The sequence below is a fragment of the Lycium barbarum genome, chromosome 12 (genome assembly GCF_019175385.1).
Source record: "Lycium barbarum isolate Lr01 chromosome 12, ASM1917538v2, whole genome shotgun sequence".
Classification (NCBI taxonomy): domain Eukaryota; kingdom Viridiplantae; phylum Streptophyta; class Magnoliopsida; order Solanales; family Solanaceae; genus Lycium; species Lycium barbarum.
Genome location: NC_083348.1, coordinates 65134238 through 65161936, shown reverse-complemented (window position 1 = coordinate 65161936; position 27699 = coordinate 65134238). Strand labels below are relative to the sequence as shown.

Sequence of the window (27699 nt, the reverse complement as noted above, 5' to 3'; positions counted from 1 at the left end):
TATAGTAGATATGTATATATAGTATATAGTACATATATATATAAGTATGTATATATATATTAAGTATATATAGTAGATATGTATATATATATATAGTATATATATTAAGTTATACATATATATAAGTATATATAGTATATTAAGTTATACATATATATAAGTATATGTAAGTTATACATATATATGTATACGAAAAGCACTATTCTGTATTGTTGACTTGCTGTTAGGTTGTTAGTCAGTAAATATTTAAACTTTAATTATAAAATTGTATAACATATGAAAATATAGCTACAATATACAAATAAATACTATAATATATATATATATAATACAAAAAACAAAAAAAAAATAGATTTTAATCACTCCCGGTTCCGGTTTGAGGTTTAAAACCGGTAAACCGGAACCGGTTAGGCGGTTCCGGTTTTGGAACCGGAACCGGCCGGTTTCCTAACCGGTTCCGGTTCCAACCGGTTATAACACCCTTAGACGTAAGCTACGCTGAAATACCTTAATGTAATTATATACTGCATATACTTTTCGTCACTCACCGCTTCGCAATTAGTCTTGGAACGGTTTTCAAGATCACATATTAAAATCATGAATACATTCCACTCTTGAAAACGGGACAAAAAGCCCAACCCACTATCAGGTTAAATTTTTTGTCGAATAGGAACTATTGGTTGCTTCCAATTAAAGACCAAATCAGCAGGCCTGATTTCAGCAACGAACACCTGTGACCACTTCAATTGTTATTCTATAAGTTGCAACAGAGGTACTGTCATCTTTGTTACTCCATATTATTTCTCATATACTAACATATATGCAAAACAGGCAGAATGACTGAAAAACAACCATAATAACTTTGATTAGAGGAACTTAGTCCGCACGACAAAAGGAAGATTAAATAACAATGATATTAAAGCTAATCCATTTTTTGGGGCAAAAAGCTATCATCACAACAAAGGTGAAGGATTAATAACAATATGCCTTAAAGGGTGTTCTACATCACCTCCACCAGCATGTTTGACAAACTCAGCTGGAGATAGAAAAGTACCATGACAAACACAGAGTATCTTCACTTCTTCTCCCTTCCTATATCCGTATAAGAATCCCTCAATGTTCTTTCCGTTTGGTCCCTCGCCTCTTGTGGAAACACAAGGCATGTTGAGCATGAAGTTTCTGAGCGTTTCTTTAGCTTTTTTACCGACTGTCCCTGACGAGACTGGTGGTTTTTTATTTGTCATTTCGGGTGCTATTGCTACAACAGGTTTCTGCTCCTGCTCGTGCTCGTGCAACGGAGATTGGCCGCTGGCGGGAGGTCTTGCCTCAGTGCTATCACTTGGCCCTGCAATAAAGAGAAGTGCAAGGTACAAATTGCTAGTTAATGATGAATAACCAGATATAGACTGCGAAAATTCTTTACTTCGATCACTACAAGGAAATAAAGTTAGTATGAAGTTAAGATTCATTCTACTTGCTACAAGCAAAAGATTAACTTGGCATAATGTCTCAGGTCGAGGCGAAATCCAGGAACTAATCTATTATAATATTATGTATGCACTGTTCAAGCCTAAAGTAATGAGTCCAGTTGATCACATAAGAACCGCCTCTGATTCAGGCTGGACAGCCAACAGCACACATTTCCCGTTATAGAGTTAAACGCCGTTGCTACCAGTGAAGGAAAATACAAAAGCATTTAACTCTCCTCAAGGGCCAAAGAAGAATAGTGTAGAATTTTTTGGACAACGAAGAAGAATACATAGACAATATATTAATTAGACATATAATCTGGCCTCCGTGTGTCAAGTGTATCCATTTTCTAATCTCTTTCTAATCTCTCATAAACAAGTAGAATAACTTTGCCTTAACAAATTAGTCGAGGACTTGCTATGCACTAGACATAACTACAACTATTGTGCTAATTAATCAATATCTGCAGGGCCTAAAAAAAAGATTACTGACACTAGGGCAAAGCAGAGAGCAAGAGAAAATTTCCAAATAACATTAACTTTTGCAAGAGGCTTAAGTTCCACAACAATATTGCAGCATGTTGACGACCTTATTGTTCAAGTACAGATACCATATTTCACTAATAGAGATGAAATACGAGACCCGAACAATAATTTAGAGGGTCTCTTCATTTTCTGCAAATGAAACTGCCCAAATAGATGTTCATGTTCTGCTAACCACCATTCTTCCGAGAACGGAATCACACCTTAAAGATAATTTTCTTCCCAACTCTTGATTAAACTACTTATAGATTATTGACTAACAAACATTACCAAAATAGTGACCATCTACATTTCTATATATCTGATGTGGAATTGAAAGACTTTTAAAGAGGTTGTCCATGATGGATATTATTTAAGAAAGCTGCTGGTTACCTACTCAACTTGAAATTTCACCATTTCTTACAAAGTAGAATTAACTATATTCAGCAGATTGACATGGATAACTATGATTATATTTCCTCGTTTCTTATTCAAAATCTTGAAAGATTAGACCAAACGCAACTTTACTAGGTTTCTAGTGCCAAGCCACTCGAAGTAGCTGGTTGATACAATTTTTCGTGAACTTGCACATATTTCTTCCACCCAACTCAATATCCTATATCTGTCCTATGAAAGTAGGCAGAACCAGAAGGTACTTTTCTCCTAACAAACTTCTACCTAGAGCAATATTAACAACATTTTCACAAAACAGTTAAAGAGCAATTTTGCATATGTCAACAAGGGATTAGGTTTCAATAAGATCGAGTTTGAAAACTGCTCTGCCTATAGCAAATGCATTACAGTTGCCCACCAAAAACCTTAACCTTATCCCTGGAAGTTCTTGTTAATTAATTCGACCGTCATCGACTCATACATCTCTCTATTATTACCTCAAATTAGTACTAACCATATGCTACTGACTCCAATCTGAGTTTGGTTTAAATGTCCAATCCTAATACAACTCCCTTTAATGACTCAGCCCGTTTCGACTCGCTCAAATCTAGCCCAACCCACTCATTTGACACCCCTAGCTGCTTGAGATGTAGACCACCTACCCTCCTATGTTACAAGTATGAGCGGCTAATTTCACGCTCAAATACAGGAACAACTTTACCATTGCTGCTATAAGCATGAGGATCCCCTTCATGAGATGGCACATATTTTTTTATTCTTTTGGTTGGGAGGGGGGCCCGGGGGGGGGGGGGGGGGGGTTGTAACGCCGTGCAATGCTAAATATGGCTAATAGTTCTAAGATCGTGTTACAAAAATAAAAATCATCCAAAACTAAACGACTAATTTTAAAAAATAATGAAGGATTAAAAGGAAGAAATTCAAGTGGATAAAGCAATTAACTTTTTGATACCTTGAACAGGTTGTGGTTGGCTTTCCAAATCAGTCATCCCTGAAGAACCACTACCTTGTGATCCTCCTGAAGAAGGCAAAGAATTCCCACAAGCTTCACCATTATTACTATAACAACAATTTCCATTTTCTTCATTTTCCTTAATAGTAACAACTCTAACATTCTTCATTTTCTCCAATCTCTTCTTTTTTGCTTCCAAACGCCTTAAAGATTGCAATTCTTTCCTTTTCCTCCACTCTTCCTCTGTTTCCACAGGCAAAGAGCACGTCCTAATTAACGGTAATTGAAATCCATTTCCATTACTATCATCACCAGAAAGCACAAAATTCGTTATTGAAGAAGAACGGTTCAGTTTGTTTGCTCTTTTTGGGTCAACCCCAAATCTACCGTTCAATGAAAGTCCTAAACTTAACTCTATATCATCTTCACCCTCCACGTTTTCATGATTCCTTTTTCCATTAATGAATTTATCCAACATATCTCTTGAAAAACACCCCTTTTCTCTGTTTTCTTCAGCTTTCTCCATGTAGGAAAAAAAAAGATCAAGAAAGTCTTTAAAACAAGAAAGCTATTGAATTTAGGAATATACCCAAATGAGAATCTTGATCTAAAATTGAAAAATGATTCTTTTTATAAAATGGGAATATAAAAACACCCTTTTTCTCTGTTTTCTTCAGTTTTCTCCATTTTTGAAGTCTAAAAAACAAGAAAGCTATTGAATTTAGGAATACCCAAATCCAAATCTTGAACTAAAATTTTTAAAAAGTTTTTTTTTTATAAAATGGGAATGGAAAAACTCCAATAAAGCTTGAAAAGTGTATTTGTCGGAATTTTAAAACTGGCCGGAAAAAATATAGAGTCAGCCATGGGAGGTTATATTACAAAAGAGAAGATTAATAAAAGGGTGGGAAGGGTTGAATTTAATGGTGTGGGTTTAATGAAATGACAGAATTGTCCTTAGAAAGTAAAACGTAAATGGATAAGGACTTGACACGTGGCGTGTGGTGAGAGTACTAAAGACCCACGTGGCTAAGAAAAGGACTTTGGAAAGTGATGCCAAACAGACGTTACGTAGCTAGAATCTCAGAGGTAACCGACAAAAGGAACACGTGTCAGTTACCTAATGAGAACCCGAGTGGCCCTGCTACGTGTTTAGAAAATATCTGCTTATACATACTGTATCTCTTTTCATAAAGGTTGTTGAATAAAAAATCGTTTTCATAAATATTAATTACCCACTAAATTATAGTACTACTGGAACAAATAAATACAGACATGTTTTGCGTGCAAATTTTCATTTCACTGAAAATAATTAAATGTGATAAACTAATTAGATTAGAAAAATTTAATCTAGAGAGAATTTCAGGGAATAACATTAATTTTACTTGTGGTTTCCGATCATTAAAAGTTAAGGAATTAAATAAAATTTATTCTAAAATATTTAAGAAGTAAATCACTTCATTGCAAACGATTATGCTACTTAAATGTCATATTAAGTAAAATTTCGCATTAAATACTGTAAGCTTAAGTTGAGATTGATTATGGAGTAGACAGTTATCCACTATACTTTTTGAACTTTTATTTTTGTAATATAATTGTAGTGTCCAGGCTAATTTTCATGCATGCAATTAATTCACAGGATATCTATCACTTCTCATAAACATAAGTGTCGGTAACTATTTCAGAGTTAGGAAGTAAGAAGAGAGCACCTAATATTTTTTACTTCTACAGGAAATTAAATTTAAAACCTCGTGATTCTCGATTCACTTTCATCCTTCGCAATTTTTTGAACTATTGAGTATAATGTTTCTTTTTAACTTCCATTGAAAAACTTGACCTAAATATGTATGCTCGTTGACAACCATCTACCCCTCTAATTTCTTTTTATCTCTTACTAAAAACTAGTGGTGAGAGTCTTTAAAATCAAGAATTCATTAGAAGGATCTTTCTCAAATACAAATAATTTGATCTCCTAATTAAGTCTTACGTTAAGCGATAATTTCCTAAAATATTATTAGTCCAAAAGGTCCTTAGATTGCTTTTAATTCCGATACATTCTAAGCATTTAACTTATAATATGTATTGAGAGTATAAATAACTATTTAATCTATTATATTATATTATATTATCTGCAGTTATTAATTAGTGTACTCAATTAAAATTGTTAGAGAACTATACATTATAGTAAGTAATCTTGGTTTGATGATGTTAAAAAGTTATACATTGCTGGTGTAGAAGAGTTACACTCAATTAATTGTATATAGTATAATTGCACTACAGTATATAAACGAAATGTGTTTAATGATTTTGATTTAATGAAAAGTAATTAGAACCACAGAAGAAATGTTTTGTTAGTTACTTCATCCATGACGCATTTGACAATTAATTTTTTACAAGCAATCTCGGATTCATCAGCAGACAGCAACAGCACATTGCCCCCAGTATAATGTTTTATTCCAACTTGGCCTACATTTTTTGACTTTGTAAATACTACTGTATTTTTTTTCCTACAACTTGCTCTTCCTTTAATCATTTAGTACAGTTTTAATACAATTTGCAGCTAATTAGTAACTCTGTTTCCTTTCTCTTTCGTTTGATATTGGAATAATGAGAAAAGGACGGCAACAAAAAACTATGATATTGAAAAAGTAATAACAAAACCCATAGGCATTTAGGTTAATAAAACAATAGGGGATTTGCATGATGTTTTATGATTGGACCCAACTTGTTCTTTCTTACATGTCATAGTCCAAGAACACACACTATATATCCAACTTTTGTGTGTCCTCCCATTAGAAAAAGTCTAGTTGCATTACTCGAATACTACAAATTAGTTCATGTAAAAAAAAGAAAGAAATGAGGACAAAATAAAGTTGCACCGATTTTGATTCTTATAATCAGTTGACTAGATTCTTAAATATTACCAAGATAGCTTATTTTATAGAAAAATTTGAGATTACCTTTTTTGTCTTTGACTATTTGCATCGGCTGAAAAGATTAGTAGCATTTTCACTTATTCTAAATATAATTCAGACGCCTAGTTCATTGAGTGCGATTAAAGGTGGTAACCGGTTTGGCCTTACCGGTTTTAACCGGTAACCGGACCGGTTGAACCGGAACCGGTAGAACCGGTTAACCGGTTCCGGTTAACCGTTTAATGGTTTACCGGTCCGGTTTCAATATTTTGGAAACCGGAACCGGACCGGTTAAACCGGTTTAACCGGTAAAAAATTAAAAAAAAAAAAAAACTAAAGTATATATAGTATATAGTACATATATATAAGTATATATAGTATATATAGTATATTAAGTATATATAGTAGATATGTATATATTATATATATTAAGTTATACATATATATAGTATATATAATAAGTTATACATATATATATAAGTATATATAGTATATAATACATATATATAAGTATATATATTAAGTTATACATATATATAAGTATATGTAAGTTATACATATATATGTATACGAAAAACACTATTCTGTATTGCTGACTTGCTGTTAGGCTGTTAGTCAGTAAATATTTAAACTTTAATTATAAAGTTGTATAACATATGAAAATATAGCTACAATATACAAATAAATACTATAATATATATATATATATAATACAAAAAACAAAAAAAAAAATGATTTTAACCACTCCAAACCGGACCGGTTCCGGTTTGAGGTTTAAAACCGGTAAATCGGAACCGGAACCGGCCGGTTTCCTAACCGGTTCCATAACCGGTTCCGGTTGGAACCGGTTGCCACCTTTAAGTGCGATTATACTTTTTTGATCGAGCCCTAATAGTACTTTATCCAATCCATATTATCCTTGTTTTAAGGTCTTTGCATGTCATTTAAGAAAAATATGTCGTAATAGCCTCAACCATAACAAATGTCTAAATTGTCCTTTTATCTTCTCTTAAAATCTTACTTCATACCAACAGTAAGGGTAGACCAAGAAAAAAACAATAAAGTTGTTCTCATTTTTAATTTCTTATAAATATTTTAATCAATTTAATTTGCTAAACGATTAATAATTAGAACCAAATGAAAGGTAATTAGGACTTAAGTATGTTCAAACTTTCTTTTCTTTTGCTTTATTTAGTTAGTTAGACCAAATAAAAACCTAGGGTAGTTGTTTAAATAGAAAACAAAGACCAAATGACATGATTTTAAATGGCAAGTTGGTCCCAAAAAAGAAAAAAGAATCTCCCAATAATACGCCAAGGATAAAAAAAATCCAGCAGAAAATCTTAGGTGGGACACACAAGATAATCCAACTTACAGACTCAATGGAAGTGCGAAACGTGGAGGAATTATTGGGTTTGTGGAAGTGTACCTGTCAAACACTCAGTGGTTAAAGTCAGACAACAACTTGCTTGCAGAAGACTTGGCCATTGGAAAAGTGAAAGGGCCTTTGTCAGATTAAGATAGCATTTCTGTATGTAATAAATACTAGTCACTCCGTATTTTTTTTATACAATGGTGTTTGACTTAACGTGAAATTTAAAAGGGAAATGAAAATTTTAAATTTATGATTTAAAATAAGTCTTGTATATTTATATGATTATAAATTATCTTATAAAATTAAATAGTTTCTAAAGATATTTCTTTTAAAATAGACTAAAAACAAAAAAGCATAGCACATAAATTGCGACTGATGAAGAGTACTGCTTAGGCCAACTTGTTGTGTGTAGTGATACCACATAAAATGTGTCGCCGGTGGATGCCATTTCTTCTTTGTGGGGCCTATAACTTAGACTTGCCCCCCTATGTTTGATAAAATAACACTGTTTCTTTAAAGTGACATCTACTTTTTCCTTTTACAATAAAGAGTCAAATTTCGAAGTTGATTGTATATTTTGCTCTTCGTTGGACATTGCCTAAAAAAATCCAATCGGAGTTACTTAGTTGGCGTTTCTACGTGCCGGTGCTGACTTGAATTTCGGGTGACACGATAAGGCGGTCAGATGTGACGAGCAGTCAAGATCGAAGCGTTTGAGGGGAGCGAGAGGGGGCGTGGAGAGAGCTTGTAGGATTTATCCCATTAAAATATAATATTTAAATAGATAAAAATATATTCAAATATCTAGTTGTGTTATTGTGTTATTTAACTTAAAAATAAAAGTTCAAACTTCGTTAGTTTCAGTAGGAAAATGGTCAAATTTTTTCTTTCTTTTTTTTAAACTTGAAACTCATCTAAAAACAGATCAATCCAATATATAACCAAACTTTATTTCGAACAAAAAATGAAAGATTTGTAAGGACAAACGGGAACTTATAATAACTAAGGGAGATGAAATTATTGATATTGACTATAGTTCACATAAGTTGAAACCTGAATAATTCGTGTAATAAAAGAGCCAAGTTTCATCAAAGGAATCGTTGAATGTCACGTGGAATTACACATCAAGAAATCCTAAACTCGCAATGCTCTACTTTCAACTTACTCCATGATTTTCAGTTGTTTTTGCATGGGAGGAGTACATTATATCCTATGGTTATTTCACTATAATTTTCATTTGACTACAGCCCAAGAATGAAAGTGCCTTCCATGGGGTCAAATCTGTTGTAGTCAATTAGGCATAACAGCAAGAACGTCAATCGCAACTCTTAATCCAGATATTTTCATTATTCATCCCATGATGATAAATGATGCCACAAAAGTCCTACCTGGCCAGTGGACCACCACAAACAGCTGTAGTGTGGGCGGCAATCCACAAATTGAGAAATAAAATTTTTAACAATCCATCAGGATAGGAAATATATAAACAAAAAGAGAGGTTAAACTTTCTACCAAAGGTCACATCAAGATAGCAAATACTTCATTGATGCTAAATTTACCTTTCTTTTTCTTCCCAATCTTAGCTTCAGCAAAGAAGCAAAGCTAATTCTTGTGCAAATCACTCTTAGCATTCAACACAAGCCTTTTCCTATATATAATTGGATATAACATTAAGCGCTGCGAGTTACATTTTCTACCCTGTGAAACACGAGTCACAGGTCACCTACGCAAAAATTTGTTAGTAAAAGAAAATGCCCCACACTTTAACTTGAGAGAACCCAAGCAGTCAAGGAAAAAAGGGAAAAAAGACTAGAGCAAAGAATTAATGTCAACCTCAACTTTGATTTAAATTGATACCACTACACAGCTAAAACTGTTCCGCTGCTTGCACACTGGCAAACAAAGAAACTAGGTCAAAATTTATCCAGCCACACAAATCATGCTGTAGCAGAACTCTGACTAGGTCCACCTCTCCGTCCCCCTCTCCCTCTTACTTGATAGCCTTCACCACCTCGTCCACCTTGACCCCTTCCACGCCCTGAAAAATCACGTCCTCCAAATTCATTTCTCCCATAGCTTCGAACTCCACCAAAGTTTCCGCGGCCCCTGAAATTGTCATTTCGGAACCCTCCTCTTCCAGTATGGAAACGGCCTCTCCCACTACCAACTGCAACATCAAATAGGAAAACCAGGTTTATAATTATATATGAAGAAGTCGTGGTCCAATCAACTCCTACAGATTGATGGGATGAATAGATTGCAGAATTTGATGTCTATGTGGACTCAGCATCCGAAACTTCTAAGGATAACACACACTTTTCACTTACCTCTAGTTGTAGTTCTCTTCATCTCAACAACAGCTTGACGACCCCCAATGGTACAGGGTGAAGCCTGATGAAAAGAATTGCCACGGTAAAACAATGGATCCACGAATTTAACAGTTTCAATTATAAAAATGTTTGAAGTACTAGATAACAGAGAAGAATCATCTAATACCCTGAGTATAAGATAACTAAAAGGATAGAAGAGAGAGAGAAGTTATTTTCACACACATTATGCAACTAATTTGCACATTCCCGATCCTACTTCAGGCAAAACTTTGTATAACCATAAATGAAGCCCATGGTCTCAGAACTAGGATTAACTAATGCATGTCGACCCCAGTGATCCCAAACTCCTCAGCTACCAATTAAATAATTCGTCATAAATACATGAATATCTAAGTTCAACTTTAATTGGTTTGCATCTTTAATAATTAAATACTTTGCATAATTGCTACTGCTATTTTAGGTGAAGTTTCAATTATGGTAAGTCAGGAACACGCATAAGCAACAGATAATAGGCTTAAGTTGTCAACATCTGCTCAAGTCCAATGTCCAGAGAACACAAGCAAGAGAAACTAACACCACATAATCTTTTCTGTAGCCAACGGGGTTGTATCCATAATATCATTCCTGATATTCCTTCTTGGGTTGAAAGATCTTTTCTGTAGCCATTAGTAGGCTAATCTATATTGAACATTAGCTTCTGGGACATTTTCTTAATAAGGTAAATAATTTTATTAACAATTGGGGAAACCCCATTATACAAGCCGTATACCATAAGAAGAGAACCTACATCAAATATGGTTCTCAACAAAAGAGATCCAATCCTCTATACAAATAGGGACCTCGAAAGTATACCAAAAAGAAACTAGAGACAAAACATTACTTTGCATCTTTACAATATCTTGTTCCACCCCTTCAAAAGCCCTCCTATTTCTCTTTCCAAATGACCCACATGATTGCTAATGGGGCAACCCTCCATGCCCTTCTGCTTCTCTTCCCTCTCCTATGAGACCAACTTTGTAAAACCTCCTTCACTGTGCCTGGCATCCCCCATTGCATCCCAAACAAATTAAGGGCAACCCTCCATAACCGACTAGACACCTCGCAGTGCAATAGGAGATGATCTACACTTTCGCCTATACTCTTACACATAAAACACCAACATAGGTGATCCCCCTCTTCCTTAGATCCTCCAATGCTGAGATCGCACCTCTTGCCGCCACCCAAACAAAAAAAATACCTTCCTCGGTGCTCGAATCATGAGGGAAAACACGCTCCTCTCTCACTAATAGTCTCTTTTAAAAAGAGCTAACAGTGAATAAACCATCTCCACTCTCCCGACAGCTCCATACATCTAATAAGTTGTTAGGTGTGACTAGCCCATACAATAACTCACTCAAATTGTAAAATTCTTCCATCTCCTAATCCTGAAGGTTTCTTCTGAATCTTAAGTCCCAATGAATAACCCCCTCATGAGACCTACAAATTTGTTGACTATCATCTCTCTTTGGCATGAAACACGATATATGTTAGGGAAGGCTTCCCTCAACTCGCTCTCCCACACCACTTGTGAGCCCAAAAGTTAATCCTACTTCCATCTCCAATACATGTCCACAAAAGTCTTCCCACCTCTTCATAATACTCCTCCATAACCCACACCCAAATGGAGTTATAATGTTTCTAGTCCTCCATCCCCCTTCCACTATCCCATACTTTTCCGCTACCACACCCCTCTAAAAAGCATTCTCCTCCACCCCAAATCTCCATATCCACTTTCCTAACAAAGCTTTATTAAACATCTTGAGATCTTTCACTCCGAGAACTCCCATTCTTTTGGAGATGTGAAACTCTCCAGTTCACATGATGATGCTTCTTGATGCCATCCGCTGTATCGCATAAAAAGTTACGATGAAGTCTTTCCAACGTTTCAGTCACTTTGCCAGGAGCCTGCAATAGTGACATGAAATACATAGGAATGCTGGAAAGAGTGCTTTTGATCAAAACTTCCTTGCCTCCTTTCGATAAGTACCTCTTTGCCATCCAGCTAGCCGCTTCTCTACTCTCTCAATCACGGGATTCCACACTGCAAGATCTTCGTTGGACGCACCCAAAAGTAGACCCAAATAGGTAGTAGGTAGAGCACCCACCTTGCAATTTAGCACCTGTGCCATCTCCTCGATGTTACCCACTACTCCCACTGGTGTGATTTCACATTTTTTAAGATTGATCTTAAGTCCTGACACAACCTGACGAAATAAGGATCTGTCTCAAATGATCTAACTGGGACATCTCTGCATCACAAAAGACCAACGTATCATATGCGAATAAAAGATGCGTAACTGTCACATTGCTATGACCTCTGAAAGAAGCATCAAAACCCTTCAAGAGATCTCCACTTATTGCCCTATCCATCATTTTGCTCAATGCTTCTGTAACCAAAATGAATAACATAGGAGATAAGGGGTCCCTTTATCTTAGACCCCTCGAACTCCCAAAGAATCCGGAAGGACTCCCATTCACCATAACGAAGAATCTGGTAGTAGAAATGCAAAAATAGATCCACCTCCTCCACTTGTCCCCAAAGCCCATCTTCAACATGATGAACTCCAAGAATTCTCAATTCACATGATCGTATGCTTTATCCAGATCCAACTTACATAAAATTCCAGGCTCACCTTTCTTCTGTCTGGAATCAACCACTTCATTTGCCACCAAAGCTGCATCTAGAATCTGTCTTCCTTCCACAAAAGCGTTCTGAGAAGAGGACACCGTCTCATTCAGGACCTTTTTTAACCTATTATAAAGCACCTTAGACATGATCTTGTAAATGCTTCCTACCAGACTAATAGGTCCAAAGTCTTTTATACTTGTCGCTCCTTCCTTCGCACAATGGTAATAAAAGTGGCATTGAGACTTTTCTCGAACTCCCCAGTTTCTTGGAATCTGCAATGGTCTCCATCAAATCACCTTTAACTATCCTCCAACACTTTTTTGGAAAAAAGCTAAAGTGAATCCGTCTGGTCCCGGAGCCTTGTTCCCCGCACAACTCTCCACCGCTTCTCTCACATCTTCTTCTTCTATAGTCCTTTCCAGCCAATCCCTCATCCCCTCCCCCCACCCCCCCCCCCCCCCCCCCACCCCGTCAAACCTCCAATTTTGGTCTCCACCCGACATCTTCCTTGAACAGATTTCATAAAACCCTATAGTGGCCCCCTTCACTTCCTCCTTCCCCTCATACACTTCATCATTCACCTCTAAGGACTCAATAAACTTCCTCCTCCTATTTGCTATTGCAACCCTATGAATTTTTTTTGTATTAGAATCCCCCTCTTCCAACCATATCACTCGATTTTTGCCTCCAACTAATCTCCTGAGCAACCGCTAAGACAACAATCTCACCCTTTATCTCCTCCTTCCTAATCATCTCCCTCTCATCTAGCCCCATCACCCCTTCCACATGCTCTATTTCTGCCACCTCATCTATTAACTCCCTCAGTTTCACTTCCACCCTCCCAAACACCTCCCTATTCCACTTCCTTATATCTCCTTTTAACTATTTCAACTTGCAAGCAAGTCAGAAAGATGGTGAACCAACTACTTTATACCCATTCCACTAAGCATTAGCACTATCAACTAAACTTGATGCTCTGAGCCACATATTCTCGAACCTCAACAGGGTACGAATGTTCCTCCTCCTACTCCCATCTAGCATAATAGGCAAATGATCCAAGATCAATCTGGATAAAGCTTGCAAGACGTCTGGAACAATCTCCTCCCAATCGGTGGACACCAGGAATCTATCAAGTCTAGACTTAGATATAGAGTCTCCTCCTCTGGCCCAAGTAAAGTTTGCCCCATCAGCGGAAGATCAATAAGGCCCTAGTTATCAATAAACACCGAGACTCCCGCCCTAGAAATTGTCTGACAACCAACCCTCTCTTCCGAGAATCTTATTGTGTTAATATCTCCTCCCAACACCCAAGGTACCTCCCACCCTCCATTAAATTAGTTATCTCTTCCCAAAAAACTCTCTTTAGATCCCTCCCCACTAAACCATACACCCCCCCCCCCCCCAAAACCCCACTCTTCACCACTCTATAATTTTTTTTTTTTACGGACTGCGATCATGACCTCCCCCTTACTTACCTCCACAGCCTCCATCTTTCTTTCATCCCATAATACTATAATACCCCCTGCATTCCCTAACTCCGGAATCCAATCAAATTTCACCCATCTTCCCCCCATGGACTTGTCACAACCGCATCAGTCATTACCTCTATTTTAGTTTCTTGAAGGCACAAGAGATCCGGTCCCCATTCCCTAACTCCTGTTTTGATGATGCCCTTTTAATTGGGTCATTCATCCCACTCACATGCCATGTTATGATTTTAACTTTCATGGACACCATTTTTAGCCTCACCCCCACTCCTCCTCTCCCGTACCTCCGCCCCTAACCCTACTCCTACCTCTTCTCTCATACACCATCCATTTAGGTTCTTCCTCCTTGTCTTCCAATTTCTATTTAAGATGTGAGGCCTTAAATCTATTCATTAATTGATAATCTACTTTTACCGACAACATTTGCTCTGCACTATTTTTTTTTATGACATGGGAACCCGCAGCCGCTACCCTTCGGGTGCGCAGAGGGTAAACCCAACTCCTATGCAATAACTCGCAAACCACACAGGAGAGATAACCCGCACTTGGCAAGCCCCATGCGACGAGCTCGACCCAGAAGGCACACAGCAGGGGGTTTCGAACCTGAGACCTCCATTATGAAAGTCCGATGCTCAACCAACTGAACCCCCCTTGCGGGTTTTGCTCTGCACTATTAGACAATAACTTTTCTTTAATAATACACAAAATGTATGTGTACACACACACACCAGTGTTGTCAAAGGCGTGCTTTAAGTGCGCTTAATTCTTGAGGCGAGGCTCAAAACATGTTGAGTGCTTCGCCTCGCTATATGTGCGTTTCAATGTCGTCATCAAGGCTCTAAGACATCCTTTCCTTGAAATGTATGCCTCTCTCGAAGAGGTGACACTAGATGATTGATATTTCACTTTATCGTGATGTTTTTACAATTTCTTTGTCCATATATTTGTTATTCATGCTTACTATTATTAGTCTTGGACTAAACATACATATATTTGTAAATTTGCACCATTGTGCTTTTTTTTCAACTAAAGCCCACACTTTATTTGCGCTTTGGCGCTTAAAGCCCCAGCTAACCTTAGAGCTTTTTTGTGCTTTTCGCTTTTGATAACACTGACAAACAGACACCACTTATTTTTTTTAAATACTCATGTTATAGATGTAGGAGAACAATTTCGTTCTTGTGAGATTTTGATGAATGAGAAATTGTTGGAATTATATGAAGGAGTCTCGAAAGCAGGGCACTAGTCAAAGCAGTAAAAAGGGCAAGTAGCAAGTCGGAGCAATTAAGGGCTTTGCAATCATTAACGGGGAAAACTGTTTGTCGTGTCGGTTAATATTACAAGTCTGATGGTATCCGGCATTGTAGGTGTTTTATATGTGAAAGGGCAGGAGAGAGTGCTAATCACCTACTTTTGCATTGTGATTTTACCTGGCAGATTCAGACTATGTTTTTAAACATTTTTGGAGTACAATGGGTCATGCCATATGATGTGAAGATTTACTTCTTAGCTGGTATGGCAGAAAGTTGATGGCAGATTTAAAAACGCCTGGAAAGCTGTCCCTGTATGCATCATGTGGAGTTCTTGATTTGAAAGAAACAGGAGATATTTTAATGGGGAAACACAGCATATCTCTTTTGTAAATTATGGATGTTTACAGAATTTATATTGTTGGTGCAAGGAACAGATGGTTGGGGAATGAGCTGAAGATCATTTTGTTAAGGATGTAATTTCTATTCTTTTGTACTTTTGCAGTACCTCCTCAGTACTAGCTTTAATAAAAATTATCAAATAAAAATATTAAGGTCTATCTTCTCGTATTATTTTCTTCCCTTCACATTCATCAACAATTTTCAAATTGAAAGAATATTTTTAAGCCTGCGTTATAGCAATGTAGCACCACGACTGGAAGATGTGTGACCTTGCTCGCTAGCACAAGCCTTGTCAGACGGCTTGAGAGTGAAAGGTTCTTTACAACTCTACGCAAACAGTTGCTATTTTGACAAATAACCATTATATGCTGAACAGCACCCATATCAAAATCTGGCACGTTAACCATTATATTCCAAATAGAACTAACTTCAAAATCTGGCATGTCATTGACCATGCACAGTCACTCTTTATGGTGATCAAGGGTCTATCATGCATCTTCTTGAAGAAACTACTGAGGCAACATATCATTTACTACCAAGTGTATGAAGTTATCACATTCTAAATTCTAGAGAAGATAGCCTGTGCAATGATATTTCAAGGGGCACAAACCTGTATGGCATCGTACATGGAGCTCTCATCTTCAAATTCAACAAAGCCAAAGCAGAACCCTTGATGCTGCAGAAAAGGGAAGAAGTGGACACATATTAACGATCTGTAGGAGTCAGTGAACCAAGATGAATATAATGTGTGCTGAACCAACCCTGTTACTTCTAACTTGTACACCTCCTTGCTTAATAGGCCCATATCTTTTAAACTCAGCCTCAAGTTGGGCTACAGTTACATCTAGAGGCAAATTGCGGACATAAATGGAGTGTCCCTCAGCTGCAAGTATTAAAATTAAGTTAGATGACAATGTACTCTTAATGAGACTGTAAACAATAAGAAAACAGAAGCAGAATAAGCAGACAAGCATGCTCATGCAAGTAGATCATATAACCCAAGATCTGGATCAAACTCAAAACGCATCTACTTAACGTGCTCCTTCATTTGCTCAAAATCAAAGATGAACATCCCCATTCCATTTTTTGTCACATACAGATGTGTCCAGCATAAGGTTTTTCCTAGATGATAGTAATGAGTATATTTCAGGCAAGTTTCAAGAAAATATACCTTCATCTTCAGTGTGATTAGTTTCAGGTACATTAGTTCCACTAGGGCCAGTAGGATTTGATGCTTCAGGGGCTGGAGTTTGTGCTACTGCAGCAACTGGCTGCTTTACAGCCTTCGGAGGAGCCGTTCTGGAAGTATTAGTGGGTACATAGATTTTGATTGGCCCTTTCTTTGTTTGTGAACTGACAATTGATGCATATGACATCTTTGGAGCATTCTCTTGGGCAACAGAATTAGCTGATTCTGTATTTGCAGGGTTCTGGTCCTCATTGAAATAGGATTCAGCTTCCACAACAATCTCTCTTTCATCACCAACTTGTCTTCCATCTTCCAAAGGTTCATTGGCTTTTTCCTCAACATGTTGAGCTTCTTCTGCATATGAGCCAGCTTGGTCGAGATTTGGAGGATCAACCACATGAGTATGTTCTGGAAGCAAAATGAAAATAGTAAAAGATTAAAGAGAATACAAGAACAAGTACAATTATCGAATCAGAAAATATATCCAACCTGGATCAGGAGTCAAAACCTCTGACTGCACATCCTCAGTTCCATTAACCATTTCTGAGACGGTATCAGTCTCATTTTCTTCTACATACCTAAAAACATCATTCAAAACAAAATAACCCTTGTCCTGTGGGGCAAGGAAAAATGTCTGGGTGAATTTCCTTCTCAAGTTATCCTTTCCGGTTAAGCATCCAGTTACCAAAACAATCACCCCATCCTTAAAGGATTCTTGCGCGTCTGCAGTCTTTATTTCTGCTTTGTAGTTCTTGTAGTCTAATGAACATATCATCTCATTGATATTCTGCTCAAAAATCAAGAAAAGCGATAAGGTTTTAATATTGCAAGATAGTATTCAATTTATCACCTTATTACGAAATTCTAGCTAATGCTTCTTTAATTAATACCTCTAAACAGGATTCCAAAAAAAAGAAGGTGCAACAAAGAAGAATACAGGAAATACACTTTTGTCATGCTGCTAACCATGTAAGCAATTTAGCAACACTTTAAGTGACAAACCCCAAAATTGAAGACAAACTTCTACCAGAACTTGAAGTTTGACAGTTCCTCTTTCAGCATTGCAGAATGAGTTGGTTTAAGGCAATAGATATGAGGAAGGCATTTCTAGACCGAGGGAATTCTCAGAAGTCTCAAATAAATTCGCCAGCTCTTAACACCCAATGATCTACTTATCAAAAGAAGATACCCAACGACCTTGAAATTTCTATATCTTGCACACTGGACATGTTTAACGTCATTTCTTAAGCTCTGAGTCCCTGACAGGACTTCTAACTTCGGGACCGCAACAGTTCCTCTTGGTCATATTCTGTCATATTACAGAATAGAATGGACAGCATGAATCGAAGTCATAGCTTCGAAAGTATTTGTGATGATAATAACGAGTAATAGAATCTAAAGATCCCATTCAAATTTTTTCATGTCTCTAAAATGACGATACTTGTCCTTCCAATCGAAGAAAATCAACAGGCCAACTGATTTTTTATCATGTGTGGTCTTTTACAGGCAATAGTGCACATCTATCAGTATACTGTTCTGCTTCTAATAGCTACTGAACATTTAATTGAAACCTAAATATCAACCGTTTTACATTGCTTGGTTCAATTCAAGGAAAGTAACAAGCTTAGCTCGTGAACGGTATCAAAAGGTTTTCCAAACCCAAACCAAAAACCAACTAAATGAACCGTTTGGTTTCAACACCACAATTGCAAAACGGCCAAAAAAGTTGTTTTAGATTTGGTTTTTAGTTCCTACAAATTAAAATCAGCGTCCCTCTTTACATGTAGGTCCCCAATTTCTAGCCAAATTTCTTTTGCTTACTGGCTGTTCGGACCTTATGGCATGGTTTTTTTTTTTTTTTTTTTTTTGGTAAAGTAAGATTTTATTTAAGTAGGCGTTTGGCCATCAATTTTCAAACCATGGTTTGGAACCATGGTTCAAACCAGCGTTTGGTCATCAATTTTCAGTCATGGTTTGAAACCATGGTTTGAACCCAAATCATCCAAAAAGCATGGTTTGGGGTTTGAAACCATGGTTTCAACTTTTTTAAATATAAAATTTAACCCATAAGTTAATATTTTGTAAAAAAAAGACCCATAAGTTGGTAAATATTTTTAACAATTACCCCCATCAATCATTTACCAATCTCATTAATTTCCATCAACCTTTATTTATGTCTACCAACCTTTAATTTATGTGAGAAGATTATATTAAATAGTAGTTACATTACTATTCATGTTAAATTTTTGATTTTATTGAAGTAAAGTTTGATTAATTGATGTTGCAATTTTTAGAAAAGCCTTCTAGTAGTGTACTAATTTTGTTATAAACTATGATTTGCTCATTTGGTAAGATTGTATAAGAATTGAGAATGTTTTGATAGTTTTCACAATTTGTGGGGTTTTTATGTCTATAAGAGAAAATACAACTTAAAATATCCAAATTGTATGTCCAAACATGGTTTGAAACCAGGTTTCAAACCATGTCCAAACGGGGCCTAAATACAATATCAAGATGATACTGTGAAAGTACAAGGTAAAAACAGGCTAGATTAAACCTCAGTAGTCTAGCATGTCCACCATGTTATCTAAATTCATAACAACATTTGCATCTTTCGAATAATACAGGTGGTACAAACAACTATATTTCAGACTGCAACTGCTCCTTTTTGCCTTCAGAACACCTCAAATTTCTTTCTTTCCATATAGTCCAGGCTATGCTAAGAGGAATAGCTCTCTGGATCTTCTTCAGGGATGCATCAGGACCAGGGGCGGATCTAGGGGGATGGGATTGTGTTCAACCAAACCCCCTCAGCAAAAATTTACATTGTATATCTAAGGTAATTATTTTATGTTTTATGTGAGCACAAGACTAGAGATTGGCTCAATGGTTTAGGGGGTTCAAAATTCACCTTGAAGTTCCAAGTTCAAATCTCAGACACTACATTTTTATTTATCGAAACCCCTTAATGAAAATCCTGAATCCGCCACTGATTAGGACATGCAGTTTCCCAACACTCTAATACGTTCCTGAACATCATAGGACTGGTCCAATTAAGGCCAAAGTTAGCTATGAACGTCATAGACCTCATGGCAGGAAATTGCTCTCCCTTTTTTCTTTTCCCACAGCTTGGTCCATATAGCAGAAACTAACTTTTTGGCTTTTGGCTTTTCGAGAATTTGGGAATAAGTCTAGTAGCATATAAAGTGAAGTCAGATTCTTCTCTTTAACGAAATGCTCAATAGTATTAGGGTTAGTGTATAACCATATTCAATAGAACAAGTTCTGAAACCCCATTTTGTGGCCGAAAAATCTGTTGTTTCTGTCTCCGAAAATCAATGGATGACGGGTCATCTTCCACCTTTCTTTACTTAAATACCAAACCAGTTCACAGCAAAATTGAACCCGTGACGTGCGTGCACCGCATGTCCATGTTGTATTACCTTTGCCATTGTACCAAGGCATTGAGGGCCAGTTCTCAAAACCAATTCCGATACTATCCAACCACAAGTATGTTCTCTGAAACACAATCTAAATTAATTTTGAGACCAAATCCACACACGACCTTCTAGGACCCCACCAAGTGACTACTTCAAGTCTTCAACCTCACTTTCAAGTTCATGAACCAAATGCTCCATGACTTTGTCAAATCAAAAGTAAGTTTTGGTGTTAGTAAGCACATCTTCTCTACAATATCAACGAAGTGCCCATTTCGAACAAGTATACCTACGATGTCAGGTACCCATTTCAATTTTCTCACAGGAAGTAAAAGATGCTATAGGCAAATAATTGGTATGCCTTTTTTTTATTTTGATAGGTAACCAATTGGCGTCATCTATTTTTACATTCGGAAGAAAGATATCTTTCGACAATGTATCAACAATCACTCAGAATTTCCCAAATTAAAATAATTGGGAATAACCCAAAGCTTTCAGCCCTTTTCAGTCAGCACCCTAAAACTAGTAGTTTCTGTGCTGGTATGACCAAGGTATCCACTTCAAGTCAAGGAAAAAAATAGAAGACTCCGTCTACATCCAGAAATCAGATGGTCTGTTTTTCATTTTTGATAAACAACATTTAGAAAGAACAGAACTCAGTTATTTCTATTCATCAAGAAATAAATAAAATCCTCTTTCACCACACTGGAGCAGGCAATTAAGCATTAAAATCTGAAGCTCTACGTATCAGTTATAGTAAGCACAGCTGAATTTCAGGGGTTCAGGGGCCAAAAACTGTCCAAGCTTCAAATATCTGTATAGCTGCTATTACTGGAGGAGATCTAGGGTAAGTGGAAGAAACATTCAAAAGAAACCTTTGGTCAAGAGCAAGTATATGGAACAGATAAATACGATTTATGACTTAGTTGATATTTCTGCTTGCACAACACCATTCCAGCACATTACGTATCATAGAAGTAAATAAAGCAATTCTACTTATACTCACTTTCATTGTTGTCACGGATGACATCACACCACTAGAATCTGGGCGACTTAAGACACTCGAGTCCTGGTAGAATCGGAATACTAACTCTGGGGAGTGATGCTGAATTTGATAATACTGCTCAACAAAAGCATTTCCAACGACTTGAGCAGAAGGTGGAGCTGCGGCTTGCATTGCCATTCTGTAGAAATTCAACAAGATGGTTGTCACTAAAAAACATCCTGGTTGTCATTAATTGTGCAAGAAAAAGACATCAGCTGCAAACATCAGTATAGCTTACACAGAAACTACCAGAATACATATTACTCCATGAAGCAAAGGAAAAAAGAAAACCAAAAATGTTCAGAATCTGCACATATGGGAAACATTACTATGGGTCAGGAAATCAACTATGAAAACATCCCTGTGATAACTTTGACAGTTGTATGACGCCAGATCCTAGGACACCACAAACAGGGTATACAAAACTAATCTTTGTACAACCTACATCTTGAGGGTTTTCTTTTGGCAGTTTCTAGTAGTTGGCAAAAGCCACGTACTTGCAAAAGAAAAGGTCAGGTCCTAATATAGCCTTATTAAGCCTCACTAATCGAAATATAATATACATATATGTTAAGCCCTAAATAACAAATACTGACACAAGCACATCCTCCATAAGCAGATTAGTGCCGGAATAAAGAACAAAAATGTCAGGTAAAACCGTTAGTGGTCGTTTGGTAGTTAGCCAAAATTATCGCGGGATTATAATCCCGGGACTAATTTATCCCACTTCTTGGGATTATTTTATCCCATCTGGGAGATGGGATAAAATAATCCCAGGATAAGTGGGATATCCCACCCTTAGGATAAGGCTTCATTTTGTACCGTGTTTGGTAGGAGGTATAAATTTATTCCTGGATAAATATATACCTCCTACCAAACACGGTACAAAAAATTAGTGCTGGGATATCCCAGCCTATACCATGCACCAAACGACCCCTTAGTGACAACAAAAGATCAATTCTGGAAAATGAACCAGACTAATGGGTAAAGCAGAACCCTAATAAGTCCACAGCATATTTTGGAGGAAGCGGGGCTGGGTCTCATTTCACGAACACAACTCCTAATGACTAGCAGAATTAAAATTCATGAACAAGCACTAATTACAAGTGAGATACATAAAGCTCAATCCACAGATCTATTCTAAAGTTTACCCGCAAAGGTGGCTCAGTTGGTTGAGCATGAGGCTTCCATAATGGAGGTCTCAGGTTCAAAACGCCCTGCCTACAACAGCAGGGGGATTTGCCTTCTGGGTGGAGCTCGTATCATGGGGCTTTCCTAGTGCGGGTTATCTCATTTGTGTGGTTTGCGGGCTATTGCACAGGAGCAGGGTTTACCTATGCGCACCCGAAGGGTAGCGGCTGCGGGTTCTCTTGTCGTCAAAAAGATCTATTCTAAATTTTAGCCCTTCATCCAAACCAGAAACCAAGCAGTTCAAAAAATAAAAATCAATTAAAATCAACGTTTTCAAAATGGAAACTTTATGAACATTGATCACAATTCCAAATGGCTGCTGATCACGAGGAACACGGCGGTGCAAATGAATGTTAAAAGAGGAGGGTGGGGAGGCAGAAAACAAAAAAATAAAAAGTTGCTTCGGGAAATGTTGAAGTTAACGTGATAGAGAAAAGCAGAACAGCAACTCAAACAGTTACATTAACTAAGCAGATCATTAACTGTTGCGGACCAAAAAAAAAAAAGAAGAATTAAATGCGAAGAGAAGGTACCAGATTGAAAGTTGTTGAAGATGACGCCGGAGAAAGTGAATAGATTCAGTAATCAGTACCCTAGCGAAACAAGTGAGAGAGTAAAGGATTTGTTTGGTATTTTGGTTTTATAGACGAGGAATGAATATTGAGCGAACAGAAAAGGGTCAGATATACCCCTGTACTATCCGAAATAGTTTACATATACCCCTCGTTTTACTTTCGATCCAACTATACCCCTTCCGTTATACTTTCGGTCCAAATATACCCCTCCCATTATACTCTGACACAAATTTGCCCTTAATTTTAACGGAGGGACACGTGTCAAGCTTAGAATCAAATGACCCACCCCTAATTTTAAATACGCAATGCCTATAGGAACCCACTCGTTTAACCTGTCCCGACCCATTTTCATTTTCTTTTCATCATCTTCTTCTTCTCTTTGTAATCGGAAAAAAATAGTATCTCTGACGATCATCCATCATCTTCTTTGTCAATGGTGGACCCATTTGGAGCTTTGAATGCAATAAGCGACTGAGTTCTCTAGCAACACCCACTCCGCCAACGAAACCAATTCTCAAATCGTCCCTTTACTGGACTTACAATTCCACAAAATCAACACTTTCAATTGCTTTCATTGCTCCTTTGCCTTCTTCCGATGGCTAGGTTTCTTGGGGAATTAATCCCACTGCCCCAACAATGATCGGCACTAGTTGCTTATTGCATTCAAAGCTCCAAATGGGTCCATTATTGACAAAGAAGAAGATGGATGATCACCGGAGATACCACTTTTTCCGACCACAAAAGAGAAGAAGATGATGAAAATGGGTCGGGTTTCTAAAGGAATCGGGTATTTAAAATTGAGGGTGGGTCATTTAATTCTAAGCTTGTTCCTCCGTTAAAATTAAGAGCAATTTTGTGTCAAAAGCATAATCTGAGGGGTATATTTGGACCGAAAGTATAACCGGAGGGGTATAAAAATATATCCCTCGCAGTACTTTCGGTCAAACTATACCCCTTCCGTTATACTTTCCATCCAAGTATGCCTCTCCCATTATACTTTGGCACTGATTTACCCATAATTTTAACAGAATGACGCGTGTCAGCTCAGAAATAAAAAGACTTGGCCCAATTCTTTTACCTACTACCCGACTCAATTCCAAAATAAAGGATCCAGGCCCATCTCCAACTACCACAGCGGCACCGTTGGCCTCGGCTCCGACATGGGTGTGTTGGCCATGAAACTTGATTAAAGAAGATGAGCTTACAAACACACCCACTAAATCCATGGATTTGGAAACTAAAAAAACACAAAATATTGGAGGGACTTCTTCCTAGTCCTTGTTAGCTTGCTGCTTACTGCCATTTTATGAATGAATCTATGTTTTACCCATTAATAAGCATAAAATATATATGTGTTCAGTGTCAGTTAACTAGTTCTAGCATGTTACTATCCAATTTCCAAGTTATCAACCCATGTTAATAATGAGTGCCAAAATCTATTCAAATGTTAATCAGTCAGTCTATGGTTGCTCAGACAGTGATGTTTATGTCTAGATGCAAGTTTAGCAATCATAGTAATGAATCCAGCTAAAAGCGCAGCCACAAGAATACTCCCAACAGTCCATTTAAAAATATTCCTACTCACAATAATACAACCAAGGTCCACATACTTCTTCTTCTTCTGCTCCGTCCGTCCGTCGGACCCAACAGCCAGCTCTGTTGTCTCATCCAACCATCGAAGCCAAGGCCAACGGCGCCGACGTGGTAGTTATAGATGGGCGTAAATTCCTTTTCTTTGGACTTGGGTCGGGTAGTGGGTAAAAAAATTAGGGTGGGTCTCTGAGCTGACACGTGTCATTTCATTAAAATTAAAGGTAAATCAGTGCCAAAGTATAAGGGAAAGGGTGCATTTGGACCGAAAGTATAACGGAAGGGGTATATTTGGACCGAAAGTATAACGAGGGGTATATTTAAACCATTTCTAATACTACAAGGGTATATTTGGCCGTAAGCAGATTAGTGCGGGAATAAAGAACAACAATGTCAGGTAAAATCGTTAGTGAATTCCAAAATCAACCAAAATAAAAAAGCACAGTTCTGGGAAATGAACCAGACTAATGGGTAAAGCACCAACCCTAATAAGTCCACAACATTTTTTGGGAGGAAGCAGGTTAGGGTTTCATTTCACAAACACGACTCTTACCAACTAGTAGAACTAAAACTCGCAAACAAGTACTCCCTTCGTCCCAATTTATGTGTCTTACTTCCCTTTTTGGATTGTGCCAAAAAAATGCCTTTTCTATATTTAGTAAGTAAGTAAGTTGACAATTCAGGCAAGTTTATAACGACAAGATTCAAAGGACATTTTAGTACATTATACAAATCTTTAATTTAGGACCTCAAAATTCAAAAGTCTCTACTTATTTCTTAAACTCCATGTCTAGTCAAACTAAGACACTTGAGGGAGTAATAATTACAAGTGTGAGATACATAAACCTCAACCCACAGATCTATTTTAAATTTTAGCCCTTCCTCTAAACCAGAAACCAAACACTCCAAGATAATAAAAATTAATTAAAAAAAAAAAACAATTCAATCAATTCACATTCTCAAAATAGAAACTTTAGGAACATTGACCATAATGATCACGAGGAAAAAACAAAACAAAACAAAACAAAACAAAAATTTGCTTCTAGGAAATATATTGAAGTTAACGTGATCCAAATAGAGAAAAGAAGAAGAGTAACTAAAACAGTTAATACATTAATTAAGCAGATCATTAAGTGTTAATTTAATGCGAAGAGAAAGTACCTGTGGAGGATGAGTGAAGAGATTGAGTAATCAGTTAGGATTCGTTTGGTAAGTCCTTACTTTGGTTTCGGAGAAAAGGAATGAAATATTGAGTGAAAGCTACCCGTGACCGTGAGTGACTAAAGGGGTTTGGTTCCAGAAGTATACACCACCCCTGTTTCATTGCAACTAACTCCCAAATATTTGTTAGTTTATACAATTTAACCCCTCAACTCTTTTTCTTTACTCTTTCAATTATACCTCGATTTACTAATGTTTTTTTTTATTAGTGATCTCTACGTTACACTGCCTGCTTATAACTTGTTCCAAACCAATCCACTCTTGAATGTTACGTAGGGATTGTCTTTATCATTTAGTGTGTGTTCAGGAAAATGTTTTCTTGAGCAATGTTTTTCATGAAAATAAATGGGTTTTTTACTTATGTTTTTGTGTTCGGTACGTAAACAAAAAATATTATTCTAAAAGTATTCGTATACAATCTAGATGGATACTATGGAGGGTGGGTGGGGGTAAGGGTGGAGAGGTGGTGGGGGTAGGTAGTGAAGATAAGGTGTGTTCGAGGATAGGGAGGAGATAATTACTTGTAGAACTTGTTTTTACTACTTTCATTAGGGAAATCATTTTTCTCATTTTTAAAGGAACTTATTTTTCTAGAGAAAAAGTTTTTAAATTTTTTTGACCAACCTAACATGAAATAATTAAAAAATATTTTCGTCTGTACCGAACACACCCTAAATGATAAAGACAATCCCTACGTTACAATTAAGATTCGTTTGGTTTAGAACAAGTTAAGCAGATATGGTAATGTAGAGATCACTAATGCAACACATTAGTAAATCAAAGAACTGTAACACTAGGATTTATTTTTTCCCGACATTTAGTTTATTATATTAAAATTTGAATATAGATTGTATAACTTAAACTTGTATTTGCTATAAACCTATATATAATATAAAGCTAGGCATGTAAAAGGTGATGCGACAATCCCTACGTTACAATTAAGATTCGTTTGGTTTAGAACAAGTTAAGCAGATATGGTAATGTAGAGATCACTAATGCAACACATTAGTAAATCAAAGAAATGTAACACTAGGATTTATTTTTTCCCGACATTTAGTTTATTATATTAAAATTTGAATATAGATTGTATAACTTAAACTTGTGTTTGCTATAAACCTATATATAATATAAAGCTAGGCATGTAAAAGGTGATGCGACAATCCCTACGTTACAATTAAGATTCGTTTGGTTTAGAACAAGTTAAGCAGATATGGTAATGTAGAGATCACTAATGCAACACATTAGTAAATCAAAGAAATGTAACACTAGGATTTATTTTTTCCCGACATTTAGTTTATTATATTAAAATTTGAATATAGATTGTATAACTTAAACTTGTGTTTGCTATAAACCTATATATAATATAAAGCTAGGCATGTAAAAGGTGATGCGACACCTCTCTTTGGCCAAGAATCCTATTTATCTTTTTTTGAATTTTTCCTCTTACTTTTCTCAATTATTTTGTTTTAAAAAATCATTTTCATAACCTACTCTTTCTCTTCATAAATTCTACTCTTAATTAGTATTAATAATATCCATAACTCTCAAGCCCATAAACCCAATTATTTAATTTTGCATAATATCCCAATGCCATATGTTTCTTGCTTTGGAGAGTAATAGAATGAAATTTTTGCTTCATGTTTGCGTCAATATGCTTTAAGGTATGGGAA

The 27699-nt window shown here is 36.7% G+C and overlaps 2 protein-coding genes across 4 annotated transcripts; both read right to left on the bottom strand.

The window, feature by feature from the left end:
• Positions 1-837: 837 nt before the first annotated feature.
• Positions 838-4243, bottom strand: LOC132621546 (ninja-family protein AFP3). The gene is made up of 2 exons (XM_060335865.1): positions 3355-4243; positions 838-1345 (listed from the first exon to the last, which is right to left on the bottom strand). Exons 1-2 carry the CDS (start codon positions 3878-3880, stop codon positions 954-956), a joined length of 918 nt encoding a protein of 305 aa, XP_060191848.1. The 5' UTR covers positions 3881-4243; the 3' UTR covers positions 838-953.
• A 5025-nt stretch (positions 4244-9268) lies between these two features.
• Positions 9269-26127, bottom strand: LOC132621824 (nuclear transport factor 2-like). 3 transcript variants are annotated; one of them, XM_060336270.1, is made up of 9 exons: positions 25970-26098; positions 23177-23236; positions 21414-21591; positions 17460-17757; positions 16953-17378; positions 16543-16664; positions 16392-16457; positions 9972-10035; positions 9269-9811 (listed from the first exon to the last, which is right to left on the bottom strand). In XM_060336270.1, the coding sequence occupies exons 3-9, from the start codon at positions 21588-21590 to the stop codon at positions 9582-9584; spliced, it is 1383 nt and encodes a 460-aa protein (XP_060192253.1). In that variant the 5' UTR covers position 21591; positions 23177-23236; positions 25970-26098; the 3' UTR covers positions 9269-9581. The 3 variants fall into 3 exon arrangements, with proteins under 3 accessions (XP_060192253.1, XP_060192252.1, XP_060192254.1); XM_060336269.1 differs by lacking the exon at positions 23177-23236 and having other exon boundaries at positions 25970-26127; XM_060336271.1 differs by lacking the exon at positions 23177-23236 and having other exon boundaries at positions 16953-17324; positions 25970-26127.
• Between the last annotated feature and the right edge of the window lie 1572 nt (positions 26128-27699).

Coding starts and splice junctions, on each gene's coding strand:
- LOC132621546 (XM_060335865.1), bottom strand. CDS start 3,880: ATGGAGAAAGCTGAAGAAAACAGAGAAAAGGGGTGTTTTTCAAGAGAT. Junction 1,346..3,354: donor CCAACCACAACCTGTTCAAG/GTATCAAAAAGT, acceptor TCTTTATTGCAG/GGCCAAGTGATAGCACTGAG.
- LOC132621824 (XM_060336269.1), bottom strand. CDS start 21,590: ATGGCAATGCAAGCCGCAGCTCCACCTTCTGCTCAAGTCGTTGGAAAT. Junction 17,379..17,459: donor GGTTTTGACTCCTGATCCAG/GTTGGATATATT, acceptor TTTTGCTTCCAG/AACATACTCATGTGGTTGAT. Junction 16,458..16,542: donor TACAAGTTAGAAGTAACAGG/GTTGGTTCAGCA, acceptor CCTTTTCTGCAG/CATCAAGGGTTCTGCTTTGG.